General features: G+C 43.1%; 1 protein-coding gene across 2 annotated transcripts in view; it reads right to left on the reverse strand.

Moving 5' to 3' along the window:
- Window positions 1-7,023, reverse strand: part of SLIT3 (slit guidance ligand 3) — a 619,464-nt gene extending 612,441 nt beyond the window's left edge. Inside the window, exon 1 of one of the 2 annotated variants that reach the window (XM_082378749.1) lies at window positions 6,371-7,023. In XM_082378749.1, the coding sequence (XP_082234875.1) occupies window positions 6,371-6,567 (197 nt within the window). In that variant the 5' untranslated portion in view covers window positions 6,568-7,023. The remainder of the gene's footprint in view (window positions 1-6,370) is intronic. The other variant, XM_082378748.1, reaches the window with a different exon arrangement.
- Window positions 7,024-20,865: the final 13,842 nt, after the last annotated feature.

Below are 20,865 nucleotides of genomic sequence, written 5' to 3' on the forward strand. Positions count from 1 at the left end.
GGAACTTGGACAAGAGGACACCCTTCAACCTTGAAAATCCATATTTTTCCAAATCAGGTTTTATCTTGAGCATGCTATGGAAGGAAGACTACGGTCAGCAAGAATTATGGTAATCAAAATGATAGGAATATTTATAGAGGATGCACTATGATTCAGGTAGTCTGTATATTCAATACTCATAGCATCCTATGAAGGGGTATTATTATTATTCCCATTTTATAAATGAGGAAACTGAGGTCACCTGGCTAGTTAAATCGTAAACCAGGACTGGTGACCCAACTGGCTCTGGACTTCATACCTTTACTCACAAAATTATTCCTTTCTCATTTCCCATTCCTCTCAGTATTGAGGATTTTTAATCACACACTCCTGACAATGTTTCCGAGGGAACTGCTGTATCAAACATGGTGCTAGCAACAGACCTAGGAAGACCACAGAGAGTGGGAAGGAAAGCATAGCCTTTGGCAGACCAGCACTAGCAGTAGTTACAAAATAACAATCTAGGTCTCCAAGCAGAGGATTGCTATTATGAGTTCTTCCCACCTGAGTAAGACGGATTTAAATTGAAGGCTGGAGAATCACGAACAATGGAGAGCCTTGAAAACGCAGCACCGGAAACCACAGCAGGGCACCCTCTGATCTACTGTATCCAGAACGAGTGGTGGTTCAGAAAACCTCTCAGGAAATACCATACCTTGTTATTTTTTTGTTTTTGTTTTTTTGTTTTTCCAGCAGTTCTAAAAAGGGTTAAGACCACCTTACATAATGAGGGTGGAGCATGCTAGTAAATACAGCTGTTTCAAGTAAAAGCAGTAACAGAGGCAGACACGGGAAGTCAGTAAAAGGAGGTATTTAGGGAAAGACGTAAGGAATGAGCATTGGAAAAAAAAAAAAGTCAGGGCCAAAAATTCCCCATGAAAATCTGACCCCCCCAAAATAAATAAATAAAATGCATTCCTTATTTAAATATACCACAAAGCAGCATGCCCATGGAAAAGATATAAACCACTTCAACCGTAATCCCCGTTTTATGGATGGGAGGCCAACCTGGGCTTAGCTGGGGAGGAGAGGGAGGGAACCAGGCACAGGGAGACTGGGCAGAGCCGACGCGCAGGCGAGGAACTTGCCTCGACAGGCACACTTCAAGTGGGCATCTCCAAACTTCCAGCTGTATGGGGCCTGAGATGAAGAAATGGAAGTAACAGCTGTGGTCACTATCATTAAGAGTTTGTGGAGGCCTATGCGCCAGGTACTGTGTTAAGCACTTCCTGTGCATTATTTCATGTAATCGACCCCCAGAGGACCATTTACTCTTCGCCCTTTACAAGTAAGGAATGGTAGGTGGAAAAGCAACGTATTGGGCATTGTGCTGAGCGCATCACAAGGATTGCCTCGGGCCACGTTCACAGCATTCCCGCAGGGCCAGTGCGATTATCACCCCCCTATTACAGGCATGGAAATATGGTACAAAGGGATTAAACAGACCGCAGCACAGAGGAGTGGAGTGACCCGCCCCAGGTGCAACAGCAAAGATGTAACAGAGCCAGAATTTAAACCAGAGCTGTCTTATCTCCAGAGCCCAGGCCTGAACCAGAAGCCATGGGGCTCTGAAACCTTCCTGCACGACCCACTCAGTGCAAAAGATCCCACAGCTCTCGGACCCACTGTTCTCACTTTCCAGGGGAGAAAGCACTCAGTGACAACAAACAGAACTGGGGAGAAACAAAATAACAATCAAAGTGGCAAAAATGCCAAAATAAACAAGGCCCAGCTCATGGCAAAAGCAAAACTTAATAGTGAACCTACAAATACATCAATTAATACAAGCAGAGCAGCGATCAAAAACCACAGAGAGTGCAGGATAATGCTGATGAGCTCCTGATTAGAAAATCCTATGGTTTAAGTGTTCAGGATTTCTAGCTCTTTTCATGGGCATGTGCACAGTAGGAGTTTTGCACGGTTGCTAAGCAACGTCTGGCAACCAGACTCCAGAGTGGATCACTCATTATGAGTCCTTGGTAACTCTAGTAAGGCAGTAATTTTAGTTCATGAAAGCCAAATTTTAGAAACCCTTAATAACTCATACAATAGGTTACTAATAAGTAGCCCTTAGCCATACATAAAAAATGCAGATCTATAACTGCCCAGCTTTCACTTGTAAGAACTAAAGAAAGACTTGTACTTTTGAGATTCATCATTAATTTATTCAACACATACTTGTTGAAAACGTACTATGTGCCAGGCGCTGTTCTATGCTATGAGGAAGAGGCCCCTGACAGTTCACCAGTGAACTACAGACTATACACAAAAAAACCACAGACTATACTAGAATTCTACTTTTAGGAAAATGAGGCTCAGAGAGGTAAAGCAATCTGTTCAGTGTTGCACAGCACACTGGAGGCGGATATGTTCAGCTGCATACATCCAGGCCAGTAGGCTCGGCAGGAGAACACTGCTTCCCGGAAAGGCCACATCCCCATGGTTGGTCAAGAGAGGCCCCATGATCCACCAGCTTGCCCCCGGTCCTCTGAGCTAGCCCCGAGGGCTGGGAGTACCAGGATGCAGGGTTTGGCTGTTGAGCATCTTGGAAAGTCTCCCACTTGACCTCAGGACCTCTGTGGTCAAGTAAGGGAAAGCCTATGACACGGTGTTGGTTTTTATTGGACCCAACCACCGGCGAAGCTTGCCGTCATCTGGAGTGATGGAGAAAATTAAGTTACCACATTCTCACGTTTCAGCCTTTAGCCTGTATTCCTTCGCAAACAGGAAATGTTTATTTAAATACAGCAGTCTCCAGCATGTTCCAGAGCCAAGTGAAAAACCAAAGATGTCCACTCTTGCCCCACTCCACTGTTCAGGCCACCACCTCGCTGCGGGTGAGAAGTGGGCCTCTGCCTGCCTTTAGGCAGGACGAGGCAAAGGGGCCCTGCGTGAGAGTTCATTTTCATCTGTCTCCTCTTTTTCCAGGCCGAGATTGTGGTTGGAGAAGAATTACATCTGTGGGCTCCTTTTGTACTCAGAAGGGTAAACGCAACATCTGTTTACTCTGTGCTCCATGGTAAATGTTTTGTTTCAGGCACCACCATTCACTTCCTCTCCCCTTGTCCTCTATCTTTGCTCCATGGATAATAAATTACACTGAATTCTCCTCTGCGTTTATTTAGCTTTCTTGTGGGTGTCACCTCCCCATTGAGGGGGAAAAAAAAAATTGTCGGTAGTTTATAAACAACAGAGAGTTTCTCTGTGTGATGTGCTGACATTATGGAGAATATGCTAGAACACAGACCCCTAGCCCTGATACCAGCTTAATTATGAACAATTTAACAGGCCCCATTCTAGGCCTGAAGCAAAGTCCAAATGGTGACCACATTATCCTCAAGGACGCTTGCTTTAATGGCGTGCCATGGGTGGACAAGGCCTCAGAAGACAACAGTACCAGAGCAACAAACCCTCCCTCCCCACACACACACACACACCTCTTCATAAAAGCCTCTTTGGGAGACAGAACAGCAGGAACAGAGAAGGGAGAAAATGTTTCCTCTTTGTTATAAAACACAACATAAACATTTGACATCAGAAAATGGATCTTAGGAAGGTCCCGAGCATCTGATGGCAGGGCTGACAAAACTTAGCCACATGAAAAAAATGAGCCCTGAGAAGTTTAAAGGCTCACTAAAGGAAAGTTCCTTCTTCCGTCGTTTGCTTACATTCTTTAAGTTGGATTGCTGGTTTTCTTCTGTATATGCCATGATCTTATATACAGTTACTGGAATGCAGTGGACGCTCAAGTCATGTTTGTTGAATGAATGAAGGGAGGAATGAATGAAAAATTCCTCCCTAAAGAAATCCTTAGCATAGCTCAGAAATGCCACCGCCCCACAAGAGTTTGCAAAATTGAAATGTCACAGGTGAGTTGACTGAGACAGGGTGTGGGGTGATGCAGGAGTATTGGGACTATTGGGAGGCCGCACCTAATCCCTGCAGTAACCCTGACCCAGGCTGCTTGTAAAGCTGCCCCCTCTCCTGGGGAGGGAAGAGACTAGAATGAGAAGCCAGCCGCATCACCCCAACGCACCCCAACCAAAGAGACATCAGTGACCAGAACCAAGGAAGAGGAGACTCAGATATTCCAAAGCACCTCCTACTTCGCCAATGCCTGCCGGTGGCCATGACAGCAGGGGGCCCCTGGGAACGCCCAGTCTCTACCCAGTCTCTTCAATTATAGAGCAGATGGGCAGCCCCCAGCTGCCTGGGTCTCCTGGGAGAGGCAGCACGGTGGCATGCTGGCTGCAATGCTGTGCCTGCAGCTTCTGAAGACCTCCTACATGCTAGAAGGAGAGGGGCCCACTCTCCTTGGTGTCTCAAACATGCAACATGATTTTGAATATCAAAGAGAAGTAGACTCAAGACCCCAAAAGGAGAGCTAATGTCAAGGCAAGTCAAATGTTTGCAGGGTGTACCTGAAGCAGCAGCAACAGCTGCCTATTTTAAGACCCCAGCCCACGGAGAGCCCTGCCAGGACCGTCTACTTACAGATCTTGGCCCAAGCTGAACCTTGTTCCAAGGATGTCCAGCAGCGTGGTAGGGGGTATGGACTTAGGAGCCAGACGTGCTCGAGTTCAAACACTTAACTAGCTACTACATGACCTTGAACAAATGACAAAAAGGCTTAACTGTAAAGTGGAATAATAAGCATTACCTTTGTAACTAATGATCATGGTAGAGATTCAATAAGATAACACATGTAAACAAACTGAGGCACAGAAAGCATTCATTAAACATTAGCTACAGCTATTATTTCACTAATTCATGTGGCTGGCCCTGGTGTTGAGGAGGGAGGGGAATTTAGCTTATAAGTTACAGGTTTCCAAAAATACCACTAAAACAAGTTTTTCACTGGCATGGTAGAATATAATGTCTGAGTTAAGCTGTAGAAACCTGGATTCTGCCCTTTTATTGCCATCACCTTGCTGTGTGACCTTAGGCAAGTCATTTCACATTTCCAAGCCTCGTTTTCTACACATATTCATGAAGGTTCAGCTCTAACCCTCAAGAATTGTTTGGTTCAACCCCACAGAATAATCACTGCACTTGAAAAAAATGTCTTGAGCCAAAGGTAAAGCTCCAGGAAAAAGGAAGGCAGTTCTACTGAGTCTCCGCTCAGGGACACATAAAAAGTAAGCGGAAGAGAAGTGGAGGGACAGGAGGTGATTAACAGGAATAACACACTCTAGGACAATACATCTTAGTCTCTTGCCCACTCTCCTCCAGACTGAAGTCAAGAAGGCAGAATCTTGAAAACCCATGCACCTACTCTAAGACATGTGCAGAAGGGGGCAGCGGGAGAGCAAGGCATGCAGAAATCTACCAGCTAGAGCAAGCCCTCACCCACTTCTGGGCTGTGTTCCCAGTCCAGTTCCAACCCCCTCTACCATTTCTCCCTCCTTTCCCACTCCCCAACTGCAGGCTAGGAAGAGCCCACCCCAGAGTCCAAGTTTTGAAATTGGTCCGAGGATCAAAATGATAAATGTTTCCAAAACGTTGACATATGAAAAGTAAATATTTGGTTGCACAATTGGGGTTAAAACGAGGGTCAATCCACCCCACTCTCCAAGCGCCTCTCCTCTTGCTGCCAAGCCCAGGATCCGAGGCTGAGTGCGGTTTGTAAGATTATAGCGCTGGGTCTCATTTAAAGGGCTGTCAGCATTTCCATTCTCCGGCCCGTTTGGGGAGGCATTTATAACCGAGCCATAAAAAATTCACCGGGGCTGCAACTTGGCATCTCCGAGGCCGCGCTCCAGGCAGGGCGGGTTTTGCAAGCACCCACTCTGAATTGGTTCGGTTCCTCAGAAGTTAGACCTTCAGACACACTCTCAACTTTCCTCGCAAGGGCAGCCAGAGAGCGGCTGGCCCATTCTGATCTCCAAGCCGGTCACAGTCTCTCAGGCCCTCTCTCCTGTCTCCGTGCCCTGACGCCCCATCACACTTCAGCTTTCTCCTTCGCCCCCTCTTTAATGAGCGCGGACCCCTTACCCTCACCCTAAGACCTCCCTGTCTGCAGTGTCATCCCTCCTTGCCTCCTGCCAGCATTCTCCTTGGAAGCTGTCAGCTGGCCCTGCGTCTGGCACCCTCACCCCTGGAGAGACACTGCTCTTTGCTCATCATTGGGGTCCTCGAGACCTCTCTCCCCAGACCTGCCCAAAGCCACAGACCCCCATCTCAGAGAGTGAAGGATCCGATGCAGGAGAGGGTGAAGGCAGAGACTGCAACTAGCGCGGCCAAGGAGAAGGAAGGATCTGGCGCCGGGGGGCCCCTCTGTGGGACCCAGGTGGGTGGCCCGCGTGAGGCAGGGTGGGGCGGGGGTACTCACAGGCGCTCGGCGTTGCGGGGGATGCCCCGGGGAACCGCCCGGAGGCCCAGCCCGTGGCAGTCCACGCTGGCGGCGGAGCAGGTACACTTGGTGGGGCAGGCGGCAGCGGGGGGGCCGCTCAGAACACTCGCCAGCGCCAAGGCCAGCACCAGGCGGGCGCGCACCGCGGCGCCTTCCTCCGTCCGCCCGGGGGCCATAGTGTGCAGGGGCCCGCGCCCGGAGGAGGTTGCCTCGGCGGGGCAAGACGCGTGGAGCCCACGGAGGTGCGCTGGGAGCACGGGCGGCCTGGGGAGCGGGCGGCTGAGTTGGCGCGGAGGAGGAGCGAGCTCGGCGCTCAAGCGCACGGGGCGCGGGCGGAGCGGGGCGCGCCGGGCGGCGGCGGCGGCAGCAGCAGCTCCATCGGCGGGGCCGGCGCTGCCCCGCTGCGCATCGCTCGGAGTGCCCAGGTGCCGAGCGCCCCCTGGCCCCGCTGGCCCGCGGCCCGGGGCGCGGGCCGGGTTGGGGACCTGGGGCGAGCGCAGTGAGGCACGGCGCGCCGGGAGGTTCGGCTTGGGGCTGGGCTCGGGAGCGCGGCGGCGGTGGCGGCGGCTGAGGCACGGGGCGAGCGGGTGAGCTGGCCGGCGCTCGCTCTCTCCATTCACTGAGCCGGGCAGACACCGGAGACGTGGGGCCCACCCCTCCCGCCCCCCAAAAACGCCAGCTCCGCCTCCCATTGGCTGCGCCGCGCGTCATGTCGACTAAGTTGGGAACTTTGCTGGAGCAACCGAGAGCTCGAAGGGAGGAGGCAGCGGAGGAGGGAGCTCGGCCAGCGGGGCCCCAGAATTGAGGCTTACTCACTCTGGGGAGCCAAGGACTGACCAGGCTGGTGGCCCTGAGCTGGGCATGCTACTCAGTATTCTTTCCTTCTGTCCCAACACCGGCCCGCAAGGGGGCATTTGAGTACCCCGACTTTATAGATAAAAACTCAAAGTTCAGAGAAGTGAAGTGACTTGCCTGGTCACAGCCACGAGGGACCCCAAACCGCGGCCCTCTCATTCACCCATGTTTCACTTCACAGCCCATCAAAGCCCATCAAGCTACCTCATCTACAAAGATCCTACCTCATCTTGGCCAAGATCCACTTCTTCCCGAAGGACCTACTCTATTGATATTACTGCACTCCGTGGTCACAAATGTTACAGAAAATGGTCACCTGAGTGGTTCAGGTCGCTGCTGGTAAACCCTACCCATAGGCCTGTCCTTCTTTGCCCAACCCCATTGCCTGCTGTGCTCTAAAAGTAAGGATGGCAGGGCCTTGGACCCCTGGATTGACAATGCTGTGTTCCTAGTCCTTGAGCTTCTGCCTCCTGACGAGGTGACTCTGGGTCAATCGTGTCACCACTGAGCTTTGGTTTCCTCAAAACAAGGAGGCCACAGCCCTGTCTGGGCCCACCTCACTGGGCTGTTTGGAGCATCAAAGAAGAGAAAGTGTTTTTTTCAAAAGAGTCATTTGCATGCAAGGCATCCCTTCTGCCCCCAATGCCTTCCTCTTCCAGTGGCCGCTCAAAATTGGCCAGGTCTGAGCTTTTCCAGATGCTGTGGGGAGGGGCGTGTGTTAGAGGCTCCATAAATACTTGTAGGAATGATTCTGTTTGTTTGTTTGGAGGGAGAGGGCAGGAACTTGAAGAAGTATTGCCCAGACTTCCTTGAGGTCTGCTCACACTGGAAAAATCTGAATGAGCCCTGTACACACACACACACACACCATCACACCATCACACATACCCACTTGTACACAAACATGCTTACACACTCACTCTTATACACATTCACACTCAATCACATATAACACATGTGCACATGCATGCTCACACACTCACACACCCCGTGTCGTCGACAGCAACTACGCTCCTGAGAGTTCTTCTCTTTTCTTTCACATAAATGCTATTCTGATTCCTTCTACTTCATTTTCCTTCAAGGGAACTTTGAACTGCTTGGACCACATCCTGTGAATATATAGTAGAGGTGCAGATTTTATTTTATTGTACTTAACAGATTTTCAAAGTTTTAGCTGCAGGCACCCAACTGTACGTACACACACACACGCACACACTTCAGCCCCTCCATCTTTCATAAACACATTAGGTGCAATTTACTGCTGTTATTCTTGGGAGCAGCTTGCAGTACAGATGCTGTTGTCATCGCCCTCTGGTGGTCATAGAGGGTCTAGGGGTGACTTCAGCATTTAAGAACTCTAAACATCCTTGCCTCTGAAGCTTTCCTCCAAACCTTGAACCAATTTAGTACCAGGACTGAGGCAGATGAGAGAACTGGGCAAAGGCCCAAGGGCACACAAGCGTCTCAGACTGTCTGGAGCAGAAAAGAGTAGGGTTTTCTTTGTTTTCCCAAATGCACACTAGAGCATGTTTTGCAATCCCTTCAGGCTGGGCCTGGGTCTGGGCTGTAAGCACAGTATATGTGTATGTGTGTGTGTTTTGCAATCCCTTCAGGCTGGGCCTGGTTCTGGGCTGTAAACACAGTATATGTGTATGTGTGTGTGTGTTGGGGTGACGTGGATTGTTTTCCATTTAAGCTGCTGGGAGGGGGGTTCATGAACCTGACTAGATCTTTAAGTGACTTCACAGGCATTCAGGTTTGCTTTTCCCTGGGAGAGCCACCTTAGAACAGAGCCTAGAGTCAATCAATCCAAGGAAGGAGCAAGTGGAAGAAACAGGAGGTGCACAGGACACTGGAAGCCCAGAATCATGGAGTGTTTGGGCTGGAACAACCTTAGACATCACCTAATCCATCATCTCTGCAAGTGTCTTCTGATGATGACTAGTTCCACATGTTTCTTCATGGGGGGGGGGGGGAAGCTTCCTTGGGCAAAAATAGAGTAAGAAATGCTGTTCGCTTTCACCTCACCAGATACAGATAAGTGTATTTAAGAGTCCTAAAATAAAGAAAGTGGCTTAAAGTTTGTTTAATTCAGTTTCCCAGTATCGCTGGCCCTTTTACGTGTAAACTTAATACTCTTTTGGAATTTTTGGAGAACCCCCAATAAAATTCAACCCTTGTATTTAATAACATGGAAACTAAGTCCCAGAGAGGGGAGGGCAATGGTGCAAAGTCACCCAGCTGATCAATGAGAGAGCCAGAGCCAGAACCCAGGGCTCCCCATGCCTAGAATGGAGCTCCATCCACTGCCCACCCTTCACTGATTCCAAGGAATCTGCAGAATGTGTTAGCCTCCCCATGGAAGAATCACTCTCCCTAGAGAAGTCTAAGTCCTTATGAGGTCAGGCTATTGGGTAGGACTTTTTATGTCAAGTTCCAGAGATGGCTTTTATACTCTGTGGTATGAGTTTCAGAGTTCCACACAAGTCTCCTGGGATTTTTGGATTTTTTTCCAAATTAAAGAAAAATGTTCCCTTTACTTTTCCATAGACGTCTCAGAAGCAAACTACCCACCCACTCCCCCAGGAAAAGCCACCTCAGACTTTACCTGTTTTCTGTCTCTCGGTGTAAGGCACCACCATTCACATGGCTGCTGTAATCGCTTGAGGTTTTCTGGGTGCAGCAATAACTAACTAATTGAAGTAAAAAACATATATATGACTTTTTAAGCAGGCTTTTGGGTGGCATAAAAATTTAAGGAAAAAAATGAAGAGGGAGATTTCAAGAAAGACAAGAACCAAGGCAGGAACCAGGTGCCAAGCCTAAGATTTCCAGGTACCTAGGAGGAAAAGACTGCTTGGCCTGCTTACATCATGTGATCACCCTCTTGGCCAGAAAAGACAAGAACCCATGGGTGATGGTTCTTTGCAAACTACACTCAGCAGGGCAGGTAGGAGTGGTGCTCTCAAAGGAAAATCAGGGAGCTATTAACTAAGAAAAGTAAGGGGAGGCAAAACAGCACCGAAGCATCTTCCCTCTGCCTCATACCACAACCATTCAGTTCCTGAGTCCTGTTAATTCTTCCCCATGATTATCTTCTGAATATGTCCCCTCTTCATCTTTGGTCCTCCTGCCATTGTTCAGATCCTGTTTTCATACATGGCTGTTGTTCACATTGGTCCCCACATTAATTCTCTAACTTTGTTTGTTTTGCTCTACCAATCCATCTTTTGCTCTGACGATCAAGGGACCTTTCTAAAATGCAGATCTGACAGTGCAATCTTGAACTTTGAAATAGATTTCTGTCATTGCCACCTCATCTCCCACCACTCTCCCACACCCACTCAACATCCCTCCTGTAACATCCTTTCCTGTTCTTTCCTATCTGGCTCCCCCAGAGTCAGTTTAGCTGTCAGTTTCTCTAGGAAACCTTGCTGGGCCAGACTATTAGATTCTCTAGGGCAGTCACCATATATAATCCATTTGTTACAACATTTTATTATAAAATTTTTCAAACATTCAGAGACATCTAATCCATTTTTGCATGCTTGATGCCTAGAGGTACAAATAAATCTTTGACATTTGATGAATGAATAAATGAACAAATCCATGAATGAATGATCTTCCCAATCAGCTAGCATATTTGATAGTCTCTTGTTGTAGTTTTACTTATTTTGATCAACATTGCTTGATCTTTGGGGGAGAAAGAGGTTACATTCTTTCAGAATTTCTGGGAGGGTTTTTTGCTAACTATATACATTCTCTCTCATTATGATATGTTTTCTCCTACCCCACTGAAACTTATTTAGCATTTATGCTGGTCATTCTCTAATGGATTGCCCAGATCACTCTCTGCCCACTGTCACCCGGTTCTATTCCCAAGGAGGCTGACCTTAAAGGACTGTATCACCTGCACTTCCTTGGGTCTGGTCATGTGGGGAACTAGCAGGATATCAGAGAGCTGGAGGAGGGAGGCCAGGGCTTCCTCCACAAGGGCTTCAGTTTGGCAGTGGCTGCCTTCCTCGACTGAAGGTCATAATTCATGTCCTCTAGACCTGTCCTCCAACTCCTAGTCCCATCCCCTTGCCTCTTTGGGGGTAGGAGTAAGAACAGCTTCCTGTTATGCTAAACCCGGCAATCCCCATCCCTTGCTGATTCCTTAACCTTTGCCTCATCTTTCTAAATAGTCCCCTTATTAAACTTTCTTCAATTACTCCTTTGAGTTGTGTCATCCATTGCCAACCAGGGACCCTGAAACTAACACACTACTCACTGAGCCAGTAAAGCAGATCTCTAAGGAGTAGTTGAAAAGGGAGGGGAGGGAGAGACGATGAAAACTCCAATTTGAGATTAAGACTGTGATCCCTATTAAATGCTCCTGGGAGAGAGAACAACACATGTATGTGAATTTTAGGTCTTTTCTGGAGAACAGGTTTAAGGGAAAGGTACCATCAATCAGACCATGTTTTTCAATGCAAAGTCTTCTTTCTCTCTCCTCTGAGAAAGAACGAACAATAAAGGTTTACTGACAGTTAATCTATTGAGCCTCCCCAAGGAGCAGGATCCACTCTGACTAGATAAATATTTGATGAATGAAGATCTAATTTAAAAATAAGCTATCTTGGAGAAGATAAAGAAACAGAACCTTCCAAAATCCAGGTACACCTGTAGTGGACAATTGTCACTCTTTACTCCAACCATTGTGATTGTGGTTCAGAACTTTCTTGTTCTTATATAATCTTATTTCCCTCAAGACTGATTTTTTTAGGGGTTCAGCACATGACTTAAATGAGCAAATCAGAGTCTTCCCTAGGATTTTTCTAACTGGAACTGGAGAAAGAGATCCAGTCCCTCTGTGATTATAAAGCTGGAACATGTGAGGAACATGAGTGAGTGGTCATATTTTCAGCTGTGTGGCTCAAGCTGCTACAATGGAATGGATGTGAACCATTTTCCAGAAGTGTAAGTGGCATCTAGCTTAACTGAAGCAATCAAACAACCATTTATTGGGACTTTCATATATGCCCAGGAGAAAACACAGCCCACAGCTGCCAACAATCCAATTAGGAAGACAAAATTAGGATACATGAAAGAAGAGAAAAGACATGGCATATAATTAAATGCTAATTGACGTGGGTCATATAGTAATTGCTATGAAAATTCTACAGTGGAAGAAATCACTTCAAGCTGAATTAGAAGGGCTGAGGAATACCATTTGGCTTTTGAAGGATGCATAGATTTGATGAAATCAATGGGAGGGAAAAGGGTCTTTGCATTGAGGGAAGCAAAGGCAAGGAGGCAAGAATAGAATGAATGGTGTATGGGTTTAGGGAGAGGGCTTTGGGAATGTGGTATATGAGAGTTTGGGGGCAGGTTTCTATTGATCTGAGAGCGAATTTGAGAGAAAGAGCTTTGATGCCTGATTTGCCCTTGGAGGTGGCTTGGTCACCTTGCCGTGGAAGTTGGAGGGCTCTGTGTAGAGACAATGACTCTGACCTTGAGAGATGATACAGATTGAAATCCCCAGAAGGGAACCATTAATGTACCACCAGATCAACTTTGCCCTGGCCTGAGAGGAGGCCAGATGATCTGGGGCGCTTTTGTTTCCCTAAACTGGTCCATCTAGATGGCGACTCAGCCAGATGCGGGGTCAGCCAGAGTGATGACCCGAGAGGCCTGGCAGACAGGTGAATGCAATCACGCGCCTCTCCAAACTATACAATGAAGATTTGTCTCATATTTGAGCAAAACAAGAACTGTCACTGGGGAAATGGCTCTCTAATTTGAGGAGTATTAATCACCTAATTAACCAGAACACCTGCTTATAAAACTTCTCCCACCCAGGGAACCAAATTAAACAAAGCACGAGGATGTGCCACACAGACTTGGTGGTGACATCTGCATCTTTGGCTGGCCTCCTTGGGCACTGGGGCTCACAAAACTCTCCAGCCAGCTGTTGGTTTTGACAGAAACTTTTAGAATATCAGCCTTGTTTAGCAAGTAGTAATTAGTGCAAACTCAGAGAAACTCCTCTCGCAATTTCCCTGGAATCATGGATGTCTCTGATGTGCTGGGTACTATTCTGAGTATTTTGCATACATTAACTCTATAATCCTCATGGTAACCAGTTGAAGTCCCCTGTTGTAGTAGAGGCTGGCTCCATGCTCACAGATCCAGTTTCTTTTCCTGGGCACACAGGAAAACTATATTTCCCAGCTTCCTTTGCAGTTACATGGGGGCCATGTGCCTCATTCTGACCAACAGAGTGTGTGCAGAAGTGATGCATACCACTCCCAGACTTGGTCTTTGAAATCTCTTACATAACCAGGCAAGACTTCCCTCTTTGACTGTTGGCTGGATAAATAGAGGGGATCCAGTGAAGGATCCCAAAGTGTCACTGAGAGAGTAGTAGAGCCACAAAAAGACACTGGAATGCCTGAATTGTCACATAGAAGGCAGTAGTCAAACAGTCAGTCTGTAACATGAGAAAAACCTAAACCTCCACTGAGATTTTGGGGTTGTTTATTATATCCATTAGCATTAATTACGCAGGCTGATACATCAGTGCAATCTTGGCAATTTTGTTTGTGCAATCACACAGGACCAATCTTAGGGAAAGCTACTACCTGTGTGTTATGATTTCAGAGACAACAGGGAATTCCTCCCATCCTAAAATAATACTTTCTCCTATTGGTTCATTGATGAAATGCTTTTTAATAATAACCTTCATTATCTACTCTTTATTTCTTATTCACTTAACATATCTTTACGGAGTTCTTTCTAGGTACAGGTAATATTATACATGTTATAGTGGAGACAAAGTAATAAACAGGATCGCCACTCTCATAAAGTCTTGTATGGGCAACAGATGCAAAACAATCAATTAAACAAGGAAATAGATAATTACAAATTACAAGGTGTTGGGAAGGGAATTAATAGGGTGATATGATAAAGACCAATTGAGGCTAATAAAGTTTCCAAAAGGTGGTTAGGGAAGGAGATTCAAAAGAAAAGAAGAATCTAGCTATGATATAATAAAGTATGGAGTGGGGTAGGTCATATTCCAAGAGACAAAACAGCACGTGTAAAGGCCCTACAATATGGCTTGACCAGTTAGAGGAACGTAAAGAAGGGCACTATGGCTAGATCCTAGAGCATGAGGGAGACCTGTTCTGGGAAGGTCAGAATTATTTCTCCCTCACCATCGCATTGACCCCTGTCTGTGCAAAGTACAGCAATAAGTGGTATTACCCCTATCATTTGTAAATGATATGAAGAGAAGCCAAAACTTTTGGATTAATCTGACTTAGAATCTATTGCAGTTCCAGAGGTATTTGTATATAGGGGACTGACAAAAGGCAAACTAGTTAAGGGAATTGTATTAAAGCTATCTTGTATAGGCAGCATCATATTCTCCTACAGCTTTCAAGTTTTTTGATGCAGCTGGTAGGTGGGAGAAGACTTGATAAGGACCACCAGGGTAGGAGATTAAAGCCCTTCTAACCTACCCTTGGTACCACCACCTCACAGAGTGAATATTCAGTCCTGGGGAGGGCATGTAAAATATTTTATTGTACAAATTTCTATTTTCCCAAGTTTAGCTAATGGCATCACCATCTCCTCAGATGGCCAGGCCAAAATGCTAAATGCCATCTTTAACTCCTCCCTTTTCTACCTCTTAACCCACTCCATCCATCAGCTCGCCAAGACCTCTTGATTTCTCAACTTAAAACTTTGTGAGATCCTACCCACCAATGCTCCATCTCCTTGGCTTTGTTCAGCCTCAATAGCTTCTTACCCAGGCCCTTTAATCGGCTTTCCTGTTCAACTCCTCCAGCCACATGCCAGAGCTTAGAAGCATTTCCATTACTTACAGAATAAAGTCTAAAGTGTATACATGGTAAAGAAGGGTCTTTATCAGCTAACGTTTTGCTTCATTTCTTCATGAAACTCTTGCTTCATTTCTTCACAAATCCCCATTTCCACCTTAGGCTGAGCCATGGAGAATTAAAGTTTCCTGAATGTGTTGAGGTGTTTGCCATCTGTCACAGTATCCCATGCTCTTCCCTCTTTCTGCAATGCCCTTGCCCACCTCCTCCCTCTGGTGAAATTTTCCTAGTCCTTCACCATGCAGCTTAAGCATCACCACCTCTGTGAAACATTTTATACTTCCTTTTTAAACACCTCACTATATTAGAGATTTCTTCATTTGATCTGTGGCTGTAGAAATCTATTATTGCACACCTTACACTAATGTAAGTATCTCTTTACACTTCTCCATTCTTCCCCAACTAGATTGTGAGTCCCTTGAGAGATGGCATGTGCTTGTCTAAACTCCTTGAGAGAGCTATCTATCTTCATTGTGTCGGAATCCGCTTTTACCATTCTTTCTTCAATCCACCGCTTTCAGAATTTCTTCCCAACGTTCTACTGAAACTGACCTCCCCATTCTTCTGGTTACTTAAGCCAAAATTCATCCTTCACTTCTGTCTTCCTTTTATATTTAACATCCAAACAATCACCAAATCCTGTTTATTTTTTCTTCAAGTCCAGAATTCTACTATTTTGTTTCATGTCTACTGTTACTACAAGTGATTGTCACTTCTGGCCTGGATTATGGTAATAGCCTCCTAATTCCTTGTCTCTATCACTCTCTACTTTCTACAATCTACTTTTAGCCCATCAGCCTCAAAATGTTAAAATATATGTAAGATCATGTCCTTCTTCTCATCTAAAGTTTCTGGCTACGATGCAGTACCAGGAACTGGATTTACCTTCCCTTCTTAAACACATAGAAAACTGGACACGATGTATGAAAAAGATGGATTTTAAACTTTGGAAAATAAGAAGTGCATGACTGTGTTCCCTGAAATGAGAAAGAAATGAGGTGAGCTGTAAAATTTTGCTCTTACAGCCTAGAGATAATTTCCAGGCTGAAGCACAGCATTCTCTCTAAGTTGAAGAGACAGAGATTGGAGAAGCCAGTGAGTCTAGAGTTGTGAGACTGCATACCTGAGAAGTGGGAGCTGAACAGAAGAGAGTTCCAGATTCTAAAACCTACAGAGAGGTTCCTCTGAGTCTCTGGCTGAGTATTTGTGAAAGAAAACTACATGAGGCTGGGGAAAGAACCACCAGAGAGTAGTAGAATGACCCTAATTTCCAGAGTTCACACAAGACTGGAAATTAAGGGTTTCCACCAGCCACAGTCAAAGTCCCTCATAATACATAGGCCATTGGGTAGAAACCTCAGAAGAGTACTGCCTTTGTAGTAGAGCCAAAGACACTACAAAGTGGGTGTACCTAAGAAAAGCTTAAAAACAAATCTCAAAAGGATTCAACTGATTCCATGTAACTTAATTGTGAGATAGAACAAAGTTACATACTCTTAAAAAAACATATACAACATGAGCACCCAACAATGTAAATTTCATAAAGACTGCCATCAAATAAAAAGTCATCAGGAACACAAAGAAGCCTGAAAATATGATTTATAAAAGAGAAAAAAATAAAATCAATAGAAACAGACCCAGAAATGGTAGAGATGATATAATTAACAGACGATGATGTTAAAATAGCTCTTATAAACATACTTGATATATTTAGGACATAGGGAAAAATGGAAGATATAGAAAGAATCAAATAGAACTTTTAGAGCTGTAAAATACAATATCTAAAATGAAAATGCACTGGAAGGGGCTAACAGCAGGTAAGATCCAGCAAAAGGTCTTGCATCTAGGATTTTTTTAAGTCTTACAACTTCATAATTAAAAGACAAACAGCCAAATTAAAACTAAGCAAAAGACCTTAAGATACATTTCATCAAAATGTAGAAAGAGATACAAATAACAAGTAGACACATGGAAAGATGCTAAAAATCATTAGTTATAAAGAAATGCAAATTAAAATCACAAGCTACCACTATACAGCCACTAGAATGGCCAATATCAAAAGGAGTGAAATTACTAAGCATTGATGAGGATATGGAGAAACTGGGACCCCAATTCATTGATAGTAGGAGTAAAAATGCTACAACTGCTTTGGAAAACAGTTTGGCAGTTTCTTAAAAATTAAACATATACTTATCATATGACCGAGTAATTTTACTACTAAATGCCTACCAAAGAAAAAGGAAAACATGTGTCTACAGAAAAACCTGTATAGTGGTATTATTCATAACAACCAAAAATTGAAACCATCTATATGTCTATCAACTGATGATTGGATAAAAAACTAAAAATAATATATCCATACAATGGAATCCTACTCATCAATTAAAATAAATTCAAACAATCTCCTGATATATGCAATGATGTATACAAAACTCAAAAACATGTTAAGTGTAGGAAGCAAGACACAAAGACAAGACTACATATTGTATGATTCCATTTACATTAAATATAAGGAAAACAAAAACCACAGATACAGAAAGCAGACCAGTGGTTTCCTGAGGCTGGGGGTGGAGTGGGATGGGCAGTGGGAATTGATGGCTAACAGGGAATTTTTGAGGTGATGGAAATGTTCTAAGGCTGGATTGTGGTAATAGGTACACGACCATAAATTTATTGAAACTCTTCAAACTGGATTTAAAATGGGTGATTTTTGTTGTATGTAAATTATGCCTCAATAAAGCAGCTAAAAAAGAAAATTGCTTAAAGTAAAATAATAACAATGTACCAAGGGGTTTATAACATATGTAGAAATAAAGTATACAAAAGTAATAGCACAAAGGACAGGAGGAAGATAATAAAAGTATACTGTTCAAAGCTTATAGGTAGAGTGGTATCATATTATTTGAAGATAGACTAAGATAAATTAAAAATACATGTTTTAAACCCTAGGGAAACCATCAAGAAGTAAAACAAAGACATAGAGTTAAAAGCCAATAGGGGAAATAAAATGGAATCATAAAAAATAATTCCCACTGCATCTAAAATAAGGTAAGAAAATAGGAAAAAAGCAAAGAAGGAATAGATGGGACAAATAGAGAACAAACACCAAGTTGGTAGATTTAATCCCATATAGCAGTAATTACATTACATATAAATGGTCTAAACAATCCAATTAAAGCCAGAGATTTGTCAGATTGGATTAAAAAATGTAAGACCCAACTGGATGCTGTCTATAGGAAATACACTTTAAATTTTATAAAGGCACAAAGAGGTTAAAATTAAAAGAATTGAAAAGAATACAGCATGAATATACTGGTCAAAGAAAGTTAGAGTGACTATATTAATATTAGATACAGTAGATTTTAATCTAATCATTATTTCCCTGGATAAAGAGGCAAAATTTTATCTTGAAAAGTGGGTCAATTCATCGAAGGACATAACAATCCTAAATGGGGATGCACCTAACAACAGAGTTTCAAAATACATAAAAATGGAAACTAGTAGAATTCAAAGAAGAAATAGACCAATCCATAACTATAGTTGTAAGTATTAACACTCCTATCTCAGTTGTGCTAAAACAAGCACACTCCTATCTAAGAAATTACTTAAGGATATTTATATAAGAGTCTTGAAAAACACTAGCAATCAAATAAGCTTAATTGACGTTTAGAGAATTCTCTACACAACAATAGCAGAATACACATTATTTTCAACTTGGAACATTCACCAAGATAAATCACAGTCTGGACCATAAAGCAAGGTTCAATAATTTTAAAAGGATTCAAATGATATAAAAGTATTCTTGATCACAATAGAATTAAACTAAAAATCAAAGACAGAAGGATATGTGAAAAATCATCAAAAAATTTGAGAACTAAACATCACTCTTCTAAGTAAATCATGTCAAAGAAGAAATCACAAGAGAAATTAGAAAATATTTTAACTGAATGAAAATGAAAACAAAACATATAAACATTTATGGAATGAAGCTAAAGCAGTGTTCAGAGGGGACATTTTATCATTAAACACACATATTAGAAGATAAGGAAGGTTGAAAACAATAACCTAAGGTTCCACCTTAATAAATTAGATAAAAAGAGCATTTCAAATCCAAAGTAAACAGAAGGAAGGAAATACTGAAGAGTAGAAATCACTAAAACTGAAACAAGAATGCAATAGAGAAAAGCAATGAAATCAATATTGCTTCTTTGAAAAGATAAATAAATTTTTAAAAATTCTAGCCAGAATAATAATGAAAGAAAGAGAGAAGACATAAATGATCAATATTGGGAATTAAATAGAGGACACCCTATTTAACTTACCCCTATAAAGCCAACTATCATGAAAAGTATAATAAAAGAATATTATGGGAAGCTCTATGCCAAACTTTTGATAACTTAGATGGGATGGACAAATTCCTTGGAAGACAAAAACTACAAAAGCTCACTCAAGAAGAAATAAATAACCTAACTAACCCTACATCTATTAAAAAATTAAATTCATAGTCTAAAAACTTTCCCACAAAAAGAATCCAGTTTAGATGATTTCACTGGCAAGTATGACCAATTCTACACAAACTCTTCCAGAAAATAGAAAAGGAGAGAATACTTTCCAACCATTAATGAGATCAGAATTACCCCGGTACCAAAGCCAAAGACATTATAAAAGAAATAAAAATTATATACCAATTTCCCTCATAAAAATTAACTCAAAAAGCTTTAACAAAATATTAGAAAATGAAATTCCATAATAAACAGAAAGGATAACACATCATGATCAAGAGGAGTCTATCCTAAATATGGAAAGTTAGTTCAACACTTGAAGATTAAGCGATGTCATTTACTAAAGTAACAGTAAAAAAGAAAAAGCAAATGATCATCTGACAGATGCAGAAAAAGCACTGGACAAAATTTCACGTCTATTCATTATAAAAATTCTCAAAAAACTAGGGGAAAAAGGAAACATCCTCAACATGATAAAGGACATCTACAAAAATCTTTACAGCTAATATATTTATATATAGAGAGAATGATAAAAGAATAAATGCTTTCTCTTAAAATTATGAACTAGGCAATGATATTTGATCTCACTGTTCATTTCAACACCACACTGGAGGTCCTAGCCAATTAATTATATGAGAAAAAGTAAAAAAGGCATGGAGACTTGAAAGGAAAAAATAAACCTCTATTCATAGACAACATGACTGTCTAGATAGGCAATCCCAAAGAGTCTACCAATAAGTGTGTTTAATATGGTTGCAGGATATATGGTCAATATATGAAAATCAATTGTTTTCTTAGATACTGGAAAAGAATAACTGGTAATCGAAATGACGAAAACAGTACCATTTACAATATCATTAAAAACATGAAATGCTTAGAGGCAAAAGATGTAAATGCTCACAAGGACAAAATGTTGATGAAAGAAACCAAGAGGGCCTTTTAAATGGATAGATATAACTGTGCTCATAGGTTGGAAAATTGACTATTAAGATGTCAATTCACCTCCAATTGATTTATACATTCAGTGCAATCCCAATCAAAATCCCAGCATGATTTTTTGGGGTAGAAATTGATAGGGAAATTCTAAAATTTATATAGAAAAGCAAAGGAACTAAAATCACCAAAATAGGTAATTTTGAATAAGAATAGCAAAGTTGGAGGATTCGCATTACCCGTTTGAAGACTTACTATAAAGATACAGTAATCAAGACTGTGTGGTATTGACTAA

Source organism: Balaenoptera borealis, assembly GCF_965194805.1.
Source record: "Balaenoptera borealis genome assembly, chromosome: 2".
NCBI classification, from domain to species: Eukaryota; Metazoa; Chordata; class Mammalia; order Artiodactyla; family Balaenopteridae; genus Balaenoptera; species Balaenoptera borealis.